At 38.4% G+C, this 21,273-nt stretch overlaps 2 protein-coding genes across 2 annotated transcripts; both read left to right on the top strand.

Annotated features, from left to right (window-relative positions):
* The first annotated feature begins 408 nt into the window (after positions 1–408).
* Positions 409–1,410, top strand: LOC106129069 (uncharacterized). Its single transcript, XM_013327508.2, has one exon. The coding sequence runs from the start codon at positions 409–411 to the stop codon at positions 1,408–1,410; it is 1,002 nt and encodes a 333-aa protein (XP_013182962.2).
* A 2,388-nt stretch (positions 1,411–3,798) lies between these two features.
* LOC106129071 (T-complex protein 1 subunit gamma) lies at positions 3,799–16,938 on the top strand. The gene is made up of 12 exons (XM_060948515.1): positions 3,799–3,930; positions 4,009–4,070; positions 4,163–4,339; positions 8,059–8,256; positions 8,590–8,714; positions 9,373–9,568; positions 10,248–10,402; positions 10,897–11,065; positions 12,269–12,361; positions 13,118–13,232; positions 14,058–14,233; positions 15,308–16,938. Exons 1-12 carry the CDS (start codon positions 3,900–3,902, stop codon positions 15,434–15,436), a joined length of 1,626 nt encoding a protein of 541 aa, XP_060804498.1. The 5' UTR covers positions 3,799–3,899; the 3' UTR covers positions 15,437–16,938.
* Positions 16,939–21,273: the final 4,335 nt, after the last annotated feature.

A 21,273-nucleotide genomic window follows, 5' to 3' on the forward strand; every position in this document is an offset into this window, starting at 1 on the left:
ACTAGACCTTAGGTTTCAAATAATGAAAAATTAAAGTTTGTTGTCGTGGGAGGAAAGTGTTTCTTAAATAAGATGATTATAAGTAACTTCATTTTGATTCTTGAATGAAAAAAATGAAGATTAAGTTTTTTAGAAGTGTATTCCACTAATCTTCAATTTAATATTACGTTGACATTAAAAGTAAACTTTTCTACGACTTTTCTGTTCTTAACAGGTATATTACAGACAAAACTTAATTTATGTTTGGCGTTCATAAAAATCGTGACATGTAAACAACGTTGCTACATTTCATCACCCCTCGCACTCATCGCGTCGCATCTCATATTTTCGTGCCATTGCATCGCAGCAGGACGCGCCCGCTCATTTGCTGATTGATTCCACTCTAATGAGAACATTTTGTTGCAGAAAATGGGCTCCGTGCAGGAAGAAAAGCCTCCAGCTGAGACGCCGACGAAGCCCAACATTAGAGAGCTGAGAAACACAGAATTAGTATCAAGATTATTGGCAGCCACCCCGCCGTATCTATACAGCGCTTTGCCCCTTCAACCCCACGCGTTTTTCTTCAGTGAAATGCTCAGGTCGTTTGTCAATGCACGCCACGGATGTCGTCCGCCGCACTATCATCGCCGCTTCAAGCGCAGATCTCATAAATACTTCGCTGAAAACGAAAATGAGTGGCGCAGAGACGCGAGGGAGTGGCAGAAGCCTGAGGAAGAGAAGAAAGAGCAAGAAACGCGGCCAGAAGTTCCACTGGAACTAACGGTCGAGAAACAACAGCGAGGCCGTGAACCCTCGCCGAGGAGGTCTCCGAAGTTGGAGAAGTCTAGTGGAAGCCCTGGTCCACCTGGAAGACATACGTTCGTTGATGTTGGCATGGAGGAGCTCCCGAAACCCTCTCCGTGTGTCGGACGGACCCCGACAGACCCTGGCGCGGCTGTTCCACCATCAAACCTGATCCTCCCTCCCCCACCTCCGATGTGGTACCCCCCACTTTACAATCCACAATTCGGAGTAGACCCGCTGAACTTTTTCATAGATCTACGTGTTTCTGGTCATATTTACGACAGGAAAAGAGCTCTAGCAGAAGGCATTGATACTAATATCAATCAAGAAGTAAGGCCAGATGATTCGAATGTAGACAAAAGACTCGGAAGGGATTTCGGTCAAAGACCCAGACATTTATCAGCATTTTCTGTGCCTGTTCGATCTGGGAACATATCTGTAGATGGTCCCGATAGGTATTTCGATCAGACTGGCGTTAAGAGCGGGAAAGTAAATGGTACTTCCTACATAATGAGGAATTTGAAACGTGTTTACGAACATCTGCATTCGAACGAAAAAGACAGTACTAAGAGCAAAGACGATGACGCCAAAGCTGACTCGGAAGTTGATGAGGACGTTATAGACTGAACAATTGAAAATCTGAACTTCCTGAGACATAATATTGAAATTAAAGGAAAAAGGAAGCATTTTTGTCCTTCCATATAAAGTCATTTCTTTGCTCCTTTTCGTTGCAGCGTGATGTTATATAGCCTAAAGCCTTCCTCGATAAATGATTATTCAACGCAAAAAGAATTCTTCAATTCGAACCAGTAGTTCCTGAGATTAGCGCGTTCAAACAAACAAACAAACTCATCAGCTTTATAATAATAGTATAGATAACATTTTAAGAGGTGCCTGCACAATTGGTAATTTTCGTTAGAGTAAGAAGATTTAGCATACCATTGATTTACTGATATTCTAATTAAAAGTTTGGGGAGGTCTTAGTCGATTTTGAAAAATTTTTGGTGTGTACCAATGACAACCACGTGAAATCTTCAAATATGAAGTTTTATTAATTTTGTGTAAATTATCTTGACATTTATCAAAATAATAAAAATGTATATCATGTATGTTTGCTTGCTGTTGTATAAAGTATCCACAAAACATAAATTTCTGAATGTAATAAAAACAAAGAGCGACTAAACTTAACAATTTGTCTAGTCTAGACTATGCTAATGTCTACGACTACGACTATGTAAATTCTATCATAAAGCCATTGCGCAGTATGTGGCCTTTCAGTCATTTTAGACTGTTGGCACTGTCTACCCCGCCGGGGATATATACGTGACTTTATGTATGTAAGTACATATGTACTAGACTATGCATACTTACTGGGTATTTTTTTTATTAATATTAACTTTTTAGCTGTAGGATTAAATTAACTAATGCTAGTCAATTGTAGTCTGTAAATAAATATTACTGCATGATGTATATGAAATATACCTAATATAATTATATCTTTCAATGTACTAGAGATATGTAATGTATAATGTATATAATGATTTAATTCGTTGATTAAAATGTGATAATTAATATGGATTTCTTTATTTAAATACTAGCTTCTGCCAAAACCTAGGCTTAGCTCTCGAGGGAATTCCAGAAAAAAATAAGCCTATGTCACTATACTACCTATGGTATCTTCTATATCTGTGCCTTTCGCAAAAATAAGTCCATTAGTTTTTGAGTTTATTAGTTACAAACGTACAAATCTTTTCTCTTTACTATTAGTTTGGATGTGGACTAGCTTTCGTGCCCGAATCCGTAAAAAATTACATCATATATTAAATACAATCATGACTTATATGTAACTAATTGCTCTTCAACTCGTCAGACGCTCGTTACTTTTTTATTTGCGTTTAATCTGATAATTTCTTTTATATTAATGGCCAGTTACAAACATAAAAAGGTTGTTTATTTTCTAAACAACACTAACGTGTGAAAATGCTACGTACGTATATACAAGGATGGACCATTTATGACCATTACATTAGAACCGCGATTCACGATTTCGGGATGGTAAGTATTTACAGTTCTACAACGCTGCCATCTATGAGTTTGAAAGTGCAACCAAAAAAGCATCTTTTATAATCTTAGTAAGTAGGTAACTAGCGAGGTTTATTCGATACTATAAGATACCTACCTATTTGGTCTTGTCTTATTCTGTATGGTTATTATAGGAATTTACACACACATTATTAGGAATTATGACTACGAATTTCACAGAGATCTGAATCGAACCTTACAAAAAACGCATTGAGAAAGAGGATTTGAAACTATTAGTCCTTGTTTCTTTCGATAGATGGCAATCACTTTTACCTTTATCCGGTTTAAGTTTTAAAAATCACTGAATCAGGATTTAAAAGTGCAAATTTTCAATTTCGTCTAAATGAAGCTAGAACAATCTGCAAACTTGATAACATATTGATACAATCAAACATTTATATTACAAAATAGTACATAGAGTAGTAGTATTCGAATCTTGTGTAGAGGATGTTGATCACTTGAAAGATAACTGATGCACAGAAAAACCATCATGAGTGTAGCGAGAGCAATGATTCGGCTCGACCGCCATCAAAGAAAGATCTTATGTCGTCGGAAGTTGTATACATGCTCCAATCCAAGAAATCTTTGCATGTGAGAACATCTAGCACACAAAATCTTTGTTTAGGATGTTTATTTTTTTTCTTTTGCTTTCTTTTTATGAAATGATCATGACGTGCCATAATTGACATTGACATAAAAAAAAAAAATATTGCCATTAAAGTATATTTAAAATAATACTCTACTAAATTAAAATATTCGAACACATTTCGACAACGTTTTTACCTAAATATATAAACACAATTAAATCAACATTTTTGGTTTTACGTATCTGTACCTAGGTAGTTCCTTTTAACAGTTTTATAATATCATTTTGTCTATTTTTAATTTATTGACATTGACAGATAATTTTTTATATGGCAACTTTAGTCACCACGCGATTTTGCGGATTTGAGAATTGAGAAGTTGATTGAAGAGATTCTTTCTTGTTAGATTACCAAAAATAACAAAAAATACCTTATTGAATTAATTTCAACATGTTCGGTCAACAGCCAATTTTAGTTTTGAGTGAGTATTCTAAAACTTTATTTATTTTCTTTCCAGAAAACTGGTGAAACATTAACATTGGCGACATTACTTTTTCAGGCCAAAACACAAAACGTGACTCCGGCCGGAAGGTTCAGTTGGAAAATATAAATGCTGGAAAGGTAATATGTTCATAATTTAAATCGAAACTCAAAATTTTTACCCTAATAGATGATTTTCATTCACAAAATATCATGTTTCTTTTGTATTTTAGACGATAGCGGATGTAATAAGAACATGCCTCGGGCCACAGGCTATGTTGAAAATGTTGATGGATCCAATGGGCGGCATCGTGATGACAAACGACGGTAATGCTATCCTCCGGGAGATCACCGTGCAGCACCCGGCTGCCAAGTCCATGATAGAAATCGCTAGAACACAAGATGAAGAGGTTAGAATATAAGTCATTTGATAAAACTAAATAGCATAAGGGAGTCAGAGATTTAAGAAAATTACAATTTTAATCAGTTTATGATGACAGTCAGTGTAAATTTCAAATGACTTTTAGAGAATTTTACTGTAAGAAAAAGTGCAATAATACTGTAAGGAAACAAATCTTCTGTAATTAAAATAACCATAGCAAGAGAGTATTCATACATACATACATACATAAAATCACGCCTCTTTCCCGGAGGGGTAGGCAGAGACTACCTCTTTCCACTTGCCACGATCTCTGCATACTTCTTTCGCTTCGTCCACATTCATAACTCTCTTCATACAAGCTCGGCGGTTTCGGGTACTTTTGACCTGACCCTTTACCAGGACGTCCTTAATTTGATCAAGATACGTTCGTCTAGGTCTTCCCACTCCGACCTTTCCCTCCACACTCTCCTTGTATATCTGCTTAGTCAACCTGCTTTCATTCATCCTCTCCACATGACCGAACCATCTTAACATACCCTTTTCTATTCCTGTAACTACATCTTCTTTCACATCACAACATTCCCTTATCACGCTGTTCCTTATCCTGTCACTCAATTTCACACCCATCATACTCCTTAACGCTCTCATTTCCACTGCATTTATTCTGCTTTCATGCTTCTTTTGCCATACCCAACTTTCACTCCCATACATTAATGTCGGGACCAACACGCCCCTGTGCACAGCCAGTCGAGCCTTTTTGGATAGTTTCTGACTGCTCATAAAGGCATGCAAAGCTCCATTCACCATGTTCCCCGCGTTCACTCTCCTTTCAATATCACTATCATACTTGCCATCTGATGTAAACTTTGATCCTAGATATACAAACTCTTTCACTTGCTCCACTTTTTCTCCTCCAATCAAAATATTACATGCTGTCATTTCTTTCTCCATTTCAAAAACCAGTGTTTTAGTTTTACTTACGTTCACTTTCATTCCTTTCTCTTTTAAAGCTTCATGCATACAGTTTACCATCTCCTGTAACTCCTCCGCTGATGACGCCAGTATAACCTGATCGTCGGCATAGAGCAGACATTTGACGAGTAACTCATTCATCCTTAATCCACTTTTAGACTCTTTCAAATCTGTCAAACAGCTATCCATAAATAGGTTGAACAGCCACGGTGACGCAACACATCCTTGCCTAACGCCTTTCTCAATCTTAAACCACTCAGTGTGCGCTCCGTTTATCCTGACACAAGCACTCGAATCCTCATATAAGGATTTCAGTGCTCGTATTAAGAGACTGCTCACCCCATGCATAGAAAGTGCTGACCACAATTCATTCCTCTCAACTCTGTCATAGGCCTTTTCCAGATCTACGAATGTGCAATAGACTTTTTGACTCTTGGCCAAAAACTTTTCGGCTATGCACCGCAAGGAAAAGACCTGATCAGTACATCCCATTCCCTTTCGAAATCCCGCTTGAGCATCCCATATTTTGTCATCAGTTTCATTCCTGACTCTATTAATCAATACCTTAGCATACAATTTGCCGACGACGCTAAGCAGGCTTATACCACGATAATTTTTGCAGTCCAGCTGTGACCCTTTTCCTTTGTAAAGTGGCACGATAACAGCCTTACACCAATCTTTTGGTACTCGGCCGCTTCTCCAACACAAATTGAAAAGGCAGTACAACTGACTAGCTACTACGCCTTTTCCTGCTTTAAGCATCTCGACCGACACTCTATCACACCCAGCAGCCTTTCCCGCTTTCATACTCTTAAGTGCTTCCACAATTTCGAACATTTCAATTTCGCCTTCCATCTCATTCTCTTTTTCTTCGCTATAGCAGAAATCTTTCTTATTTCCTTCCTTTTTTTCAAATAAACTTTCAAAATAGTCCTTCCATATCTTTAGTACACATTCTTCTCCTTTCACAACGCTACCATCCTGGCATCTGATCCTAGTCAGCTCTCTGGTTATAGTATTTCCTCGGGCTGACCTTACGGATTTCCAGAATACTTTCAGATTTGACTGAAAGTCTTCTGATAGCCTTTTATCAAAATCCTCTTTATACTCTTCTTTCTTTCTAATCACAGCTTTCTTAACCAAATCTTTCATTTTCTTATATTCCTTACGTGCTTCATTCACATCTTCATCTATAACCTCTTGCATTCTTAAGTTAGCTTTTGCTGCTAACAAATCCAGCCATGCTTTCTTCTTTAATCGCACAAGTTCTTGCACATCTTTACTCATCCACGCATTTTTGTGATTTTTTCCTTTCCTTCTTCTACTTACACCACACACTTCAACAGCTACTTTCACAATTCTTTCTTTAAGTTCCTTCCATCCATCTTCAATATCGCTCATTTCATCTAAATCTTCAAATTCATCCTTCAGTCTATTAATATACTTCTTACCTACATCCATATCTTGCAAATTTTCCACTTTTACTCTTTCCAAAGCGCTGGTTTGCTCCCTTACCCTGTGCCGCCAGCGATTGAAGATACCCCTTATCCGGGATATCACCAGTAAATGGTCCGAGTCAATGCCAGCACCGCGATATGCACGGGTATCCAGCACTTTGTTCTTCAATCTTTCATCTACAATCACAAAGTCTATCATACTTTTTAAAATACCTTCCACTCTTGTGTAGGTGTGGATCTCTTTATGTTGAAACATTGAGTTCGACACAAAAAGATCCCACTCTAGACAAATTTCTAATACACTTCTTCCATTATCATTCACCTTTTCGTCACCAAACGCACCAAGCACCTTTTCATATCCATCACGCTTTACACCCTTCATTTGGCTTGGTAACTTTCAATACTTCTCTTACACTATTCCAGAACTCCTCGTTTTCGCTTTTTGCTGATGTTGTACCCCTCGAACCCACATCCCAAGGTGCATAAACACCTAGAACGAAGAACCGAGTGATTCCAACTTTCAGCCTAATCCATAGAAGACGAGGGCTGACACACTCATACTCATTCACGCACTCAGCCATTCGTGCAGAAAGAATTAGACCGACCCCTTGACAGCCTCGGCTGGTACTGGAAATTCCAGACCAATACGCCGTGTAAGGGCCGTGCTGCGTCGCGTCGCATCCTTTCCGCTTCGTTTCATTCACGCACAACACATCCAAACGTCTTTCATCCATCATCTGGCATACTTCCTCAATCTTATCCTTCATTCCTCCTCTTACATTCATCGTCGCAAAGCGGCTTTCAGCAGACCGCATACCGCTCCCGCCGGGAACGAGACGTGATGGGGTGCGGACACCATCGCCGCCATCTAGGTGCTCTTTCAAAAGATTTGCATCCATGCGATTCCCACGAGACGCTAGGGAAAAATTTTGTCCGCCCCAGCAGAGCCCCGCATGCCAGGGTAAGGCTAGCCATTACCTGGGGGTCGCCCAACCCCATGGCGGAAGTGGCACGCTCGAGACTAGGCTCGCCCCTAGCCATGCATCCATCGGCGCGGCAGACCTTAGATTGGCAGGGATTTACATTAAAGAGGAATCCCAAGTCTAAGAGAGTATTCATACTTTAAGTATTAAAAATGGGAAAGTTATTTGTCATACTTTATCTACTCCATCAATATTTATTAAATTTCAATTAATTTCAACAACAGTGGGATATAGATGGGATTATAATTATGTATGTATGTATTAAAACAAATACTTATTCTTGTACATAACACATAAACACCATATAAAATAATCAATGTTTTTATTATTTGAAGGTTGGCGATGGCACCACATCAGTCATAGTTCTCGCGGGTGAGATGTTGGCCGTGGCAGAACAGTTCCTCACTCAGAACATTCACCCCACTGTGATTATCCGGGAGTATCGGCAGGCATTGGAGGATGCCGTCAAATTGCTAGAGGAGAAGATATCTGTGCCAATTGATATGAATGATAGGGAAAAGCTCAAGGAAGTGGTAAGATACATATAATAAACATCTTTAAAAACAACCTACAATTCAAAAAATGTAAGGATACATTTAGCTGTATGGCTTAATGATGAATAAGGAAACTTTATAGACAGTGGTAGTAATGTGGCCATTAAAAAAAATATACTCTCAACAATTTCTACAAAAATCTTTTAGTAAATGCACTATCAAATCTAAAACTACATTATGAATTTGTTGATATGTCTTTCAACTAAAAGTTTATCAATATGATTGACCTTTTTGTTGTCATAGCTTGATGGCTTCCTCAATAAATCAACAGGACAACATCTTTTTGTCTTTACATACAAAACTCTATTACAGATCCGTTCTTGTGTGGGCACCAAGTACATTGGTCGCTGGGCCGATCTGGCAGTAGACATTGCTCTGGATGCTGTCAACACGGTCACTGTCAACGATAACGGCAGGGTTGAAGTGGACATCAAGAAGTGAGTATTTATAATTAAACAATTTTTAATTCTGGCTTATTAAATTTGTCACCTACTTCAGGCCCATTTACTTACTTTAAAAATACAAATAGTGGCTTTTCTTGGTATTAAAAATCGAATCAATATTGGGCTTTGGTTCAATGTATATTTAGTCATTTCCAGCACACAGTTGAGGAGCGGTTACTGTTTAATAAATAGCCTATTAGACTTTAACAGACCTCATGCCCTGAAGCATAGTGCGTGCGCAACAGGGAACACGCGAGAATGTGAGAAAGAAATAGCTTTCTAGAATTTATTCCCAGGACATGGCATGTAAATTGTAAACTTCCACTTTTATATCTGTATTGAACCCCAAGCTGTGGAGGAGCTAAGATTTGACATGTATCACTCACATGTTAGATTAAATTAGAAGAAGAATTTCCCATTATTTCCAAGGGAAAGTGTAAAGAAGAAGGAAGATGAATGTGGATGAAGCAAAGGAAGTATGCAGAGATCATGGCAAGTGGAAAGAGGTAGTCTCTGCTTAACCCCTTCGGGAAAGAGGCGTGATTTTATGTATGTATGTATGTATGAAAGTGTAAAAGGGATTCTGCAAGTCATCAATAAAAATAAAGCAAGCATAGAAGTATTACAATAAATATTATCATGATGTTGCCAGCTACGCGAAAATCGAGAAGATCCCGGGCGGCAGCATTGAAGAGTCTCGTGTGCTCAACGGCGTGATGATCAACAAGGACGTCACTCACCCCAAGATGCGGCGCTACATTGAGAACCCCCGCATCATCCTGCTGGATTGCCCGCTTGAGTACAAGAAGGGGGAGAGCCAGACCAACATCGAGATATTGGGAGAACAGGTATGGTGTAAGGTTCTGCCGTGACTTTCCCGGTTTTGACAGGTCCGTTGCATTGGTTGTTTTCATTCATCTTTTAATGTGGTTGCCCCTGTACATATGTACATACATCACGTTTATATCCTTTGCGGGGTAGACAAAGCCAACAGTCTGCTGGTTTTGAAAATTACGAGATATTCTCTCTTCGTGCATCCATAGACCACATAACGCATCTACATGCCAAACTAGTCTTTCGGCCTACATGCCAAATAAATGCTAGTATCGACATTAATATACTAGATTACAATAAGGGAATGTTGTGATGTGAAAGAAGATGTAGTTACAGGAATAGAAAAGGGTATGTTGAGATGGTTCGGTCATGTGGAGAGGATGAATGAAAGCAGGTTGACTAAGCAGATATACGAGGAGAGTGTGGAGGGAAAGGTCAGAGTGGGATGACCTAGACGAACGTATCTTGATCAAATTAAGGACGTCCTGGTAAAGGGTCAGGTCAAAAGTACCCGAAACCGCCGAGCTTGTATGAAGAGAGTTATGAATGTGGATGAAGCGAAGGAAGTATTCAGAGATCGTGGCAAGTGGAAAGAGGTAGTCTCTGCCTACCCCTCCGGGAAAGAGGCGTGATTTTATGTATGTATGTATGTATTACAATAATTGAATCTATAAAATCAATTTACATTTCCAGGACTTCACCAAACTCCTGCAACTTGAAGAGGAGCACGTGCAGAGGCAATGCGAAGACATCATCGCTCTCAAGCCGGACATAGTGTTCACCGAGAAGGGGGTGTCGGACCTGGCCCAGCATTACTTGGTCAAAGCTGGCATTACGGCCATACGCAGGTGAGGATTTACATCATAATTGTATACTGGTAGTATGCTAAACCATTTTCATGTTATTTACCATATTTATAATGCAATCCAAAAGTGTCGTAAAAGGCGAATAAGCCTATCCCTTGTAACTTGGGATTCTTCTTTTGGGTGATGTGCTGGCAACCTGTTAGTATTTGAATCTCATTTCTATCATTAGGCCAAACAGCTGAACATTGCCTTTCTGATGAGAAAAGAACTTATTCTGATTGGCCTGGGTCTTGGATGTTTATCTATATAAATATTTATTATAAAATATAGCATCGTTGAGTTAGTATCTCGTAACACAAGTCTCAAAGAACTTACTTCGAGGCTAACTCAACCAGTGTAATCTGTCCCGTATATATTTATTATTATAATTTATTTATTTATTGCCTATCAATCTTTTCAAGATGGCTCTGTCTACCCCGCGACGTGATTATATGTATCTATATAGTGCTTTTCATAAAAAAAAATATGTTTTCTAGATTACGTAAAACCGACAACAACCGCTTGGCGCGCGCGTGCGGCGCCACCATCGTGAACCGCACGGAGGAGCTGAAGGAGGCCGACGTGGGCGCGCTGGCTGGCCGCTTCGAGGTGAAGAAGATCGGCGACGAGTACTTCACCTTCGTCACCGAGTGCAAGAACCCCAAGGTTGGTTGTCATTTTTTGGTGTCAGTTGGTTGGTTGTGTGAATAATAAAATTTATTATTATGAGACATATTATATATCTTACTAGCGGCCCGCCCCGGCTTCGCACGGGTGGACATATTTTTGTGTTTTATATTTTGAAATAAATTTATTTCAAAACAAATTTATGCCTATGTCACTTTTAAAGGTCTATTCTATATCTGTGCCAAAATCAACCAAAATCGGACCAGTAGTTTTTGAGTTTATTCCACACAAACATACAAAAATACAAATCTTTCCTCTTTATTATAAGTGTGGATATATAAAATTCTCGTGTCACAATGTTTGTCTCCGTACTCCTCCAAAACGGTTATACCGATTTTAACCAAATTTTGCATGCGTATTCAGTAGGTCTGAGAATCGGCTAACATCTATTTTTCATACCCCTAAGTGTTAAGGGTTGTCCACACTTAATTTTTTTTTTTTACTAAATAACTTAAAAATATTTATATGGCAAAACAACGTTTGCCGGGACAGCTAGTTTAATATATATGAGACGAATTACACTGATTGAGTTACCTTCACCTCAATTTTGTATGCGATCCTCTTAAATAATAATAAATAAATATATACGGGACAAATTACACACATTGAGTTAGCCTCTAAGTAATTTCGAGACTTGTGTTACGAGATACTAACTCTAGATAGATACTATATTTTATAATAAATACTTATATAGATAAACATTCAAGACCCAGGCCAATCGGAGAAAGTTCGTTTCTCATCATGCTCTGGTCGCGATTTGAACCTGGGACCCCCGGTGTCACAGGCAAGCGCACTACCGCTGCGCCACAGAGGCCGTGAAAAATTCAAAATATCTGTGTTGAAATTTAGTTACAGGATAAACGGAGCCGTGTTAAGTGAATAATGTAATGTATGTATAGCACCTGTATTTTTGCGTCGGGGGTTAAAGTGAAAAAAAAAACACCATAAGAATTATGCAGGGATTGAGGCAAGTGAAATGCTAACTAGTGGTATGCCTACCCCTCCGGGACAGAAAATATGTAATCTTGCATTTACGAAAAGAATAAGACCACTTTCATCTCTTATTTGTAGATGTCGTAAAAAGCGACTCAGGGAAAGGCTTATAAATTTTTCGGATTCCTCTTGTAGGCAATGTGCTATATATATATATTATTTTATGTTTTATTATAATAATTCTTCCAGGCATGCACAATTCTACTGCGAGGTGCTTCAAAGGACGTGCTCAATGAGATCGAAAGGAATCTTCAGGATGCGTTGCACGTTGCCAAGAACTTGGTAAGTTATAAAATTCCACTTCATATCGTACCGGTATTATCCTTATCGTCAAATTTTATTTGTATTTATATTACTTATTTGGTCTACCATTGTTTGCTACATTGAAACATGATATATAATCTAAAACATATGTTAATTTAATTGCTAAATGTGCAAACCATTTAAGGTAAATACCGCATACTCAAATTCTTAGTTGAAAACATTAATAATATTGAGTGAAGTTTAAAAAAAAATTGAATAATTTTTTTTTCCATTAGTAATAATAATATTAAATTTTTAAAATATTGTCAAACAGTTGGAAATAAATATACAATAAAAAAACAAAAATTAAAAATATAACAGACCATTCATGACTCCCCTACAAAAGCTGGCAAGGGAATCATGGTGTTCATAACATGATTTGACACTGACTCTGTTATACAATCGACCAATCATACACATAGGTGAATTCTGATCCAGAACAGTTCGACGGATTGGCAGAACTAATGTCGCAATCATATGTCTGGGTAATCTTGATGGAGCCCTGAATCCGATGCCACTCAAGAGTTGTGAAGACTCAACCCTAACACGTTCAGCCTTATAAATGAATTTTAGGTCCAGCAAAACTCTCCTCTTCTTTTAGGCGTTGGGTTAGCAACCTGTCGTAATTTGAAACTCAGTTCTATCATTAAGCCGAACAGCTGAACGTGGTCTATCAGTCTTTCAACTAAAACTTTCAAATGAAAATGTTAAATGAGAGTGTGTGTATTTGTCAAGGTGCTGTCCCCGCGCCTGGTGGCGGGCGGCGGCGCCGTGGAGATGGCGCTGTCGGCGGCGCTGGCCGCGCGCGCGCCGCACTCGTCGCCCTACCGCGCCGTGGCGCAGGCGCTCGGTGAGTTCTTGTTAATGTCCCCACGAATCTCTATTATTTTCCTAAAAAAAACAATTAATGTATAGTAGGTAATTATTCCCGGCGACAACGACTAAAAAAACAATTAATGTATATTGTTTTTTTTTTTTAGTCGTTGTCGCCGGGAAAGAGGCGTGATTTTATGTATGTATTGTATGTATATACATACACAAAATCACGCCTCTTTCCCAGTGGGGTAGGCAGAGACTACCTCTTTCCACTTGCCACGATCTCTGCATACTTCCTTCGCTTCGTCCACATTCATAACTCACTTCATACAAGCTCGGCGGTTTCGGGTACTTTTGACTTGACCCTTAATATGTATATACGGAACAAATTACACAGACTGACTTAGCTTGGAAGTAAGTTTAAAACTTGTGTTACGTGATATTAACACAACGGTACTAAATTTTTATAATAAACATTTATAAAGATATACATCCAAGATATGAAGGTCAATGAGAAAAAGTGCGTTTCTCATCATGCTCTGGCCGGGATTCGAACCCGAGACCTACTGTGACACAGGCAAGCACACAACCGCTGTGCTACAGAGAACGAAAAATTTTGAAGTCGCCTTTGTGTAATACAAGCTTTTACGCGCTACTTCACCCGCGTATATATAGCGCCATCTACAAAAATTTACAAATTTATAGCGGTTAGCATAAAAGCGCCGAATTTAGTACCCACCCCACAAGAAGCAACAAATTAAACTTCGAAAAGTTTGGCAGCTCAGAGGTTTATTAATTCATATTATACATTCTTTAAAAAAAATCTAATAACATTTCAATGTTTTTGTTTTCCCTACAGAGATAATACCCCGCACTCTGGCGCAGAACTGCGGCGCAAATACAATTCGCACTCTGACCGCGTTGAGAGCTAGACACGCGGCCGGCGCGCATTCCACCGGGATAGACGGAGACACCGGCGAGATCGTAGACATGGCCGTCAAAGGGATCTGGGAGCCGCTAGCTGTCAAACTACAGGTGATTTGTTACTCCGAAACCCGTTAACTAAGTCGTCTCATTATCGTTCTCTTAGTGGTTGCTGCCTATCTATGGTTGATGTAGTGTTCATCTGAGTTAATACCCGCGGGATAGACGGGGAAACTGGCGAGATGGTGGACATGGCCGTCAAGGGGATCTGGGAGCCGCTAGCTGTCAAACTACAGGTGATTTGTTACTCCGAAACACGTAAACAAAGTCGTCTCATTATCGTTCTCTTAGTGGTTGCTGCCTATCTATGGTTGATGTAGTGTTCATCTGAGTTAATACCCGCGGGATAGACGGAGACACCGGCGAGATAGTGGACATGGCCGTCAAAGTGATCTGGGAACCGCTAGCTGTCAAACTACAGGTGATTTGTTACTCCGAAACCCGTGAACAAAGTCGTCTCATTATCGTTCTCTTAGTGGTTGCTGCCTATCCGAGGTTGATGTAGTGTTCATCTGAGGTAGTACCAGCGGGATAGACGGAGACACCGGCGAGATAGTGGACATGGCCGTCAGGGGGATCTGGGACCTGCTAGCTGTCAAAGTACAGGTGATTTGTTACTCCAAAACACGTAAACAAAGTCGTTCATACAACCATTAATAAGGTACCTCCAAAAATCCATAAACAAGGCGCCTCATTATCGTTACTCTAGAAGCAACCACTAGAATAATAATGGTACGCCACCTGAGGAGTATTCGGTATTAATCTTTGTAAATGTGCCGTGTGGTTCCCGGCACCAATACAAAAAAGAATAGGACCACTCCATCTCTTTCCCAATGGATGTCGTAAAAGGCGACTAAGGGATAGGCTTACAAACTTGGGATTCTTTTTTAGGCGATGGGCTAGCAACCTGTCGCTATCCGAATGTCGTGTCGAATCCCAAGTTTGTAAGCCTATCCCTTAGTCGCCTTTTACGACATCCATGGGAAAGAGATGGAGTGGTCCTATTCTTTTTTGTATTGGTGCCGGGAACCATTATATAATGTATTTGAAAGATATTGTCAAAAAATCCGTCGTGGGAAACATACATAAAAAAAATGTGATCAAATTTATATAAATCTTCTTCAGGTATACAAAACAGCAGTGGAAACGGCGATTCTTCTACTCCGAATCGACGACATCGTGTCAGGGTCCAAGAAGAAGAACAACGAGCCCTCGAACCCGGCCGCCATGGCGCAGCAGGAGGGGCAGATGTAGAGCCCCGGGCTCTGAATAGCTTTTCTGGGAATTAACAAGCGGGATGTGAGGTTGTTCTAGTGCGGAATATCAGTGAAATTAAACTTTTACATACATACAAAAAATCACGCCTCTTTCCCGGAGGGGTAGGCAGAGACTACATCTTTCCACTTGCCACGATCTCTGCATACTTCCTTTGCTTCGATTCACATTCATAACTCTCTTCATGCAAGCTCGGCGGTTTCGGGTACTTTTGTCCTGACCCTTTAACAGGAAAACATAAAATTAAAAACATTAAACTTTTTGTTACAGTAATTTAAAGCTGACACCGTATTACTGTCTTACGAATTGACGGTCAGGGCCTGACGCGAGTTTAATATTTAACGGGGTTTTGTTTTACTTAGTGTAGCAATAAAAGTCACATTAAACAGTGTGTAAACAAACTGCATTTTGTGACCGCTCCGTACGTTGAGATATAAGTTAAAAAAAAGACTTCTGAGAATTTATCAAAAAAACTACTTAAATTTATTTTTAAAAGGAAAACTATTACATAGAAAACTTAAGCGTTTTTTTAAATAAAGAATGTGTATTTTAATTTAATAAGTCCTACATAATATCTTACTAATTTCCGCACTAGAAATAACCTTCCATAATAATGTGTTCTTGGACCAATAAATTGTATTTTTTTTGCATTTTATGAGTAAATAAAACCTCATAACAAATTATATCTTTTTTGTTATTTTCTGTATAACAATAGCTACTTTTACTTGTCCAAAGTAAAGAATATTGGCCGTTTATTGTATGGAGGAAATAGGGTTATATTCGAAAATTTTATTTCCTATGTATTTTGAGTAATCCTCATTTGGTTGAGAATAGCAAAAGTATGCAATTAAGATGACATTTGGTCCATGAATAGTTTAATGATTACGAATGATACGGTAGTAATTATTTACGAGGTAAAATTGGTCTACCATGACACCATTATATGTATTGTGTTTTAAATCATACATTTTAATGTCTATAGCTGGTGCTATAGTATGGTAGGCTTGCAAAATGTACCTAATTTGCATTAAAAATAAAGTTCTTAAATAGCGTTTTCAAAATCAAATTGAAGGTAGAATTCAATGGGACGAGAAAAAAATAGAATTTTTAATTTTTTTAGTCTAAACCTGAAGAGGTCACTTTTTTAAAAAGATTTTTAAGTTGTTGCAATTCAATGTTGAAAAATTGTTTGAAATTTACTTAAAAACATATACATAAAATGTACATTTTTTGTTGTTTTTTTTTTGCAAATAACCTCCTCTTAAATGAATAAATTACTATTCGATGTATTGTCTTTTTAGCTTCGTATTGCTAGCTCTAATGATGCCTTAATTATTTCGATGATATGATACTTATGTGTAATGTAATAAGGTTTAGTTTTATTTATCACTTGTCTGTTTGGTCACACATAGTTTGTGCATTTAAGTTCTCGATCGCTATTTTAACAAAATAATAGTATTAAACATTTATAATGTCTACTACTTTTGGAGTTTTATTTCAAGTGCTTTAATGTGTATTTGATACTGTGTTGTTATAATTAGAACACAAATAAAAAGAAATAGTTTGACGCTTTCAAGAATGCCAGTACATGTAAATTATTAAGAAAAAATATTTGAATTGTTTTCAATAAAACTTCGTACAGACAGATAAGACATATATATGAGCAACAAAAGTCTAGGTACTTCTATTTTTGGATATTCCCATGGGACCGAAGTCGCGGTCAAAAGTCTAGCCTTTTCAGTTTGTTCAAAGCAATCTGTTAATCATTGCCGCACGAATCAAAACATACAAACAAAGCACTATTTGAATGTCACTAAATAGTGATTATGACGGGAGGTCACAGGCCCGTGATGACCAATGACAAAAGGTTTGAACAGCCGATTCGCGTTACGCGTCGCCGGCGCAATGAGAGAACAAATGTATCAACAGTTATGCTAATATTAGGTGTGAGTTATTTTATTATTAGGCGTTTGATTTTGCAGTGTGAGACACTAATGTGAGGGGAAGTCATACATACACGTCTATATCCCTTGCGGGGTAGACAGAGCCAACAGTCTTGAAAAGACTGAATGGCCACGTTCAGCTATTTGGCTTAATGATAGAATTGAGATTCAAATAGTGACAGGTTGCTAGCCCATCGCCTAAAAGAAGAAACCCAAGTTTTTAAGCCTGTCACTTAGTCGCCTTTTATGACATCCATGGGAAAGAGGTGGAGTGGTCCTATTCTTTTTTGTATTAGTGCCGGGAACCACACGGCACGAGGGGAAGTCAGGTGCGGGTAATTCAGTTAATCTCATGCAGTCTCGTCTGACCGTCTGTAACAGGAGAACATAATCAAGCGTACAGTCAACTCCATATAAGTTACTCTGCATGGAACTATGACGCGGTAATGGTGAATTTGGGTAGTTGATATGCGGACTGTACTTATTTTTTTAAAGTGTGGAAAGACCTTAGTTTACTCTAAAACATGAAAACTACACAGTGCCATCGCCTACCGCTTTGGTACCGGGAGTTGACTGTACCTGCAACAACTGAAATATGGTTATGTATACTGAGTTGGTATATTTTTTGTGGCGAAAGTCGCAAAAACCTAAATAATGGCAGAAAAATAAGAGAAAGAGTATTCTTTTATTCTTAATTGTGATGAAACAGGAGTGTCTTGTGGATCCCGGCACCAATATAAAAAATAATAGGACCGCTCCTTTTTCCCATGAGTGTCGTAAAAGGCGACTAGGGGATAGGTTTACAAAACCTATCCCCTAATAGTTTTGGGATATTTTTTTTAGGCGATGGGCAAACAACCTGTCACTATTTGAATCTCAATTCTACCATCAAGTCAAATAGCTGAACGTGGCCTATCAGTCTATTCAAGACTGCTCTGTCTACACCGCAAGGGATGTAGACGTGACTATATGTATGTATGAAACAAGTAACACGGATAGGACATTGAGTTCACACATTATTGCACAAATACATAAAACCAGAATGGTTGAATTTCGCTCTATGCACTCCATTCGCGCGGACCTTAACTAGACTCTTTAGATAAATAGTTAATCGATAACAAACAAAAGCCTATCAAAGTAAAATCAAACAAAATATACCCAAAAGCGGGCATCCGACATCCGTCACCGACACAATGGAGGCCTGTTTGTGGGCCGCAGCCGTGGAGGCCTGGGAGTCATTATGACGCCGACGGTGGCTCCGTGAACAACTCCTGGAATGTCAGGTTGGTACTATTTTTTATTAGTTTTAGCAGTAGTACGCTTGTCTGTGACACCGCAGGTCTTGGGTTCGAATCCCGGCCAGGGCTTGATGAGAAAAGAACTTTTTCTGATTGGCCTGGGTCTTGCATGTTTATGTATAAAAGTGTTTATAATAAAATATAGTATCTTGAGTTAGTATCTCGTAACACAAGTCTCGAACTAACATCGAGGCTAACTCGATCTGTGTAATATGTCCCGTATATATTTATTTATTTATTTTTTATCAACACCATTTTTACTTGAAAAATTATTGATTCAATAACATTATTAAAATTTTTGATCCTTCGTGCACTTACAAATTGTGAAATATAATTAGATTTAAGTGATGTGACGTCAATAAGTGATACCTTGTATCCAATTTTGAAAATAAATCTATTCTTTTTTATAGTTTTCATTTTTTGTCATTATTTTAATGCCAATTAAATCCATACTAACATTATAAACATGAAAAGTGTTTGTTTGTCTGTCTTTCACGCCAAAACCACACAACCGATCTCCATGAAATTGTCATAGGACGTAGGTATAGAGTAAGGAGAAGGGCATAGGGCACTTTAATTTTCAAGACGAAGGACATTTTCACGCGGGCGGAGCCGCGGCACGGAGATACACCAAGTACCTACTATTGTGCTAAAAGTTTAAGATGAACGAACTGTTCGGTCTTTTGCTTTTATTTATTTATTAACATAAGGCATACAAAACAGGTAATTCATCATTCTCAACTAGATGGAGACCTAAAAGCGCGTATACACAGCATTACAGTTGCAAATATTGTTCAATAATTACAAATCAAATCCAAATAAGTGTCAAACACAGTAAACATTTACTACACTAATCGATAAATAAAATGCGTATATAACATGTATGCTTATTTCGAGCTTTTCATAGCGAATATCCAGCAATTCCCGTGCTTATACGCCGGCTGAGCTTCAGACATTATCCAGTCTAGATAATCAGTAGGTATTTATTATGCGAAAGTGGGTTTGTAATTTGCTTTATACTTATCTTTTCCAATTTTGCATACACAATGATACCTACTTCTAAGACGTAGCCTACATACATACATAAAATTACGCCTCTCGTGCGCATCTTCCCACTACACATGCCTGAAGAATTACCGTTCAATACTTAATATTAAATACTCAATCATTTATTGCATGTCTTAACTTGTGATTTGTTAGAAACCACGACGCTTTACATATTTACAAAGACCTCGTTAAAGGTTTATTTATCAGAAGAAGCTTTTTTAATAACCTATTTTAAAATATACGTACCTGATGAAACACGGAATAACTGACTGAATGAGGTTCAAAATTTACCAATTAGATAGTTCTTTATAGACAATAAAAGAAATAGAATTAAGTATTAAAATGGGTTCAGTATGTAGTTCCACAGATAAGCGTGACACATTAATTAGACTTACAAAATGCCACGCGAAACTCACCTCAAAATAAAGTTGCATCAGCTGAAAATCTACTTCATATTTCACACGGAAAGGCTTCCAGAAATGTAGGTCAGTCGCGTCAGTACATTGAATTCGGCACTAACGGTCACCTGTCAATACCCTGGCTATATGGAGCGGAACGATGACTGTCCGTATGTTTGTCCTGTGCGGGAAATACAGAGCATTGTGTTTGGTGGTCCTTGAATTTTAATAAGAATAGGGAAAGGCTTTAGTGTTTAGATGTATGGGTAGGGCTTTATGTAGTAACTAGCTGTGCCCGCGACTTCGTCCGCGTGGAATAGTTATTTTGGGCATCATTAAAGCCCTCAAGGATGAATCATTTTCCCCGATTTTTTTCACATTTTCCATTATTTCTTCGCTCCTAATAGTTGCAGCGTGACGTTATAGAGCCTTCCTCGATAAATGGTCTATACAACACAAAAAGAATTTTTCAATTCCAACCAGGTTCCTGAGATTAGCGCGATGTTTCTTTGTTTTGTACGTTTGAGGTACAAACGACATTAATGTTTCGGCGACCTGACACTGTTTGAATCTCAATTCTATCATTTAGCCATACAGTTGAACATGGTTTTCATATGACATCCATTATTAGTTGCATATATATTATATATATATATATATATATTAGGTGCGCAACTAAGTTCTCGCTGTTTATCGATAGATGGCTCCAAAAGTGAAGTGAAGCCAATTTTTACGCATCAAAGTGTCATGGCGGTAGCTTAGACATTCAGTGAACAAGTGGCTTCAACAAAATCGTGATTCCATTGCGGCGCCATATTCTTTTATTTGAATGAACATGTCCGATTTTGTGCCGAAAAATGGTCATTTGCGGGAAGTGTTAGTTTTATTATTTCATTCAAAGAAAACAGCAGCTGAAACACATCGAGAGCTGAAAAAAGTTTACGGGAACGGAGTTATAAGTGAGACAACGTGCCGTGACTGGTTTCGTCGCTTCAAAGACGGTGATTTTGATGTTGAGGACAGTCCACGTGAAGGAAGGCCAAAAACTTTTGAAGACGCTGAATTGACGAAACTGCTCGACGAGGATGCATGTCAAACGCAACAAGAGCTTGCTTTAGCATTAGGAGTAA

This window comes from Amyelois transitella, chromosome 16 (assembly GCF_032362555.1).
Source record: "Amyelois transitella isolate CPQ chromosome 16, ilAmyTran1.1, whole genome shotgun sequence".
Lineage (NCBI taxonomy): Eukaryota > Metazoa > Arthropoda > Insecta > Lepidoptera > Pyralidae > Amyelois > Amyelois transitella.

Bases quoted from the DNA above. Each gene is read 5' to 3' on its own strand.
- LOC106129069 (XM_013327508.2), top strand. From the start codon at position 409: ATGGGCTCCGTGCAGGAAGAAAAGCCTCCAGCTGAGACGCCGACGAAG.
- LOC106129071 (XM_060948515.1), top strand. From the start codon at position 3,900: ATGTTCGGTCAACAGCCAATTTTAGTTTTGA. The intron at 4,340-8,058 runs GTTAGAATATAA...TATTATTTGAAG, and splicing joins CTAGAACACAAGATGAAGAG to GTTGGCGATGGCACCACATC. The intron at 13,233-14,057 runs GTGAGTTCTTGT...TTTTCCCTACAG, and splicing joins CGCCGTGGCGCAGGCGCTCG to AGATAATACCCCGCACTCTG.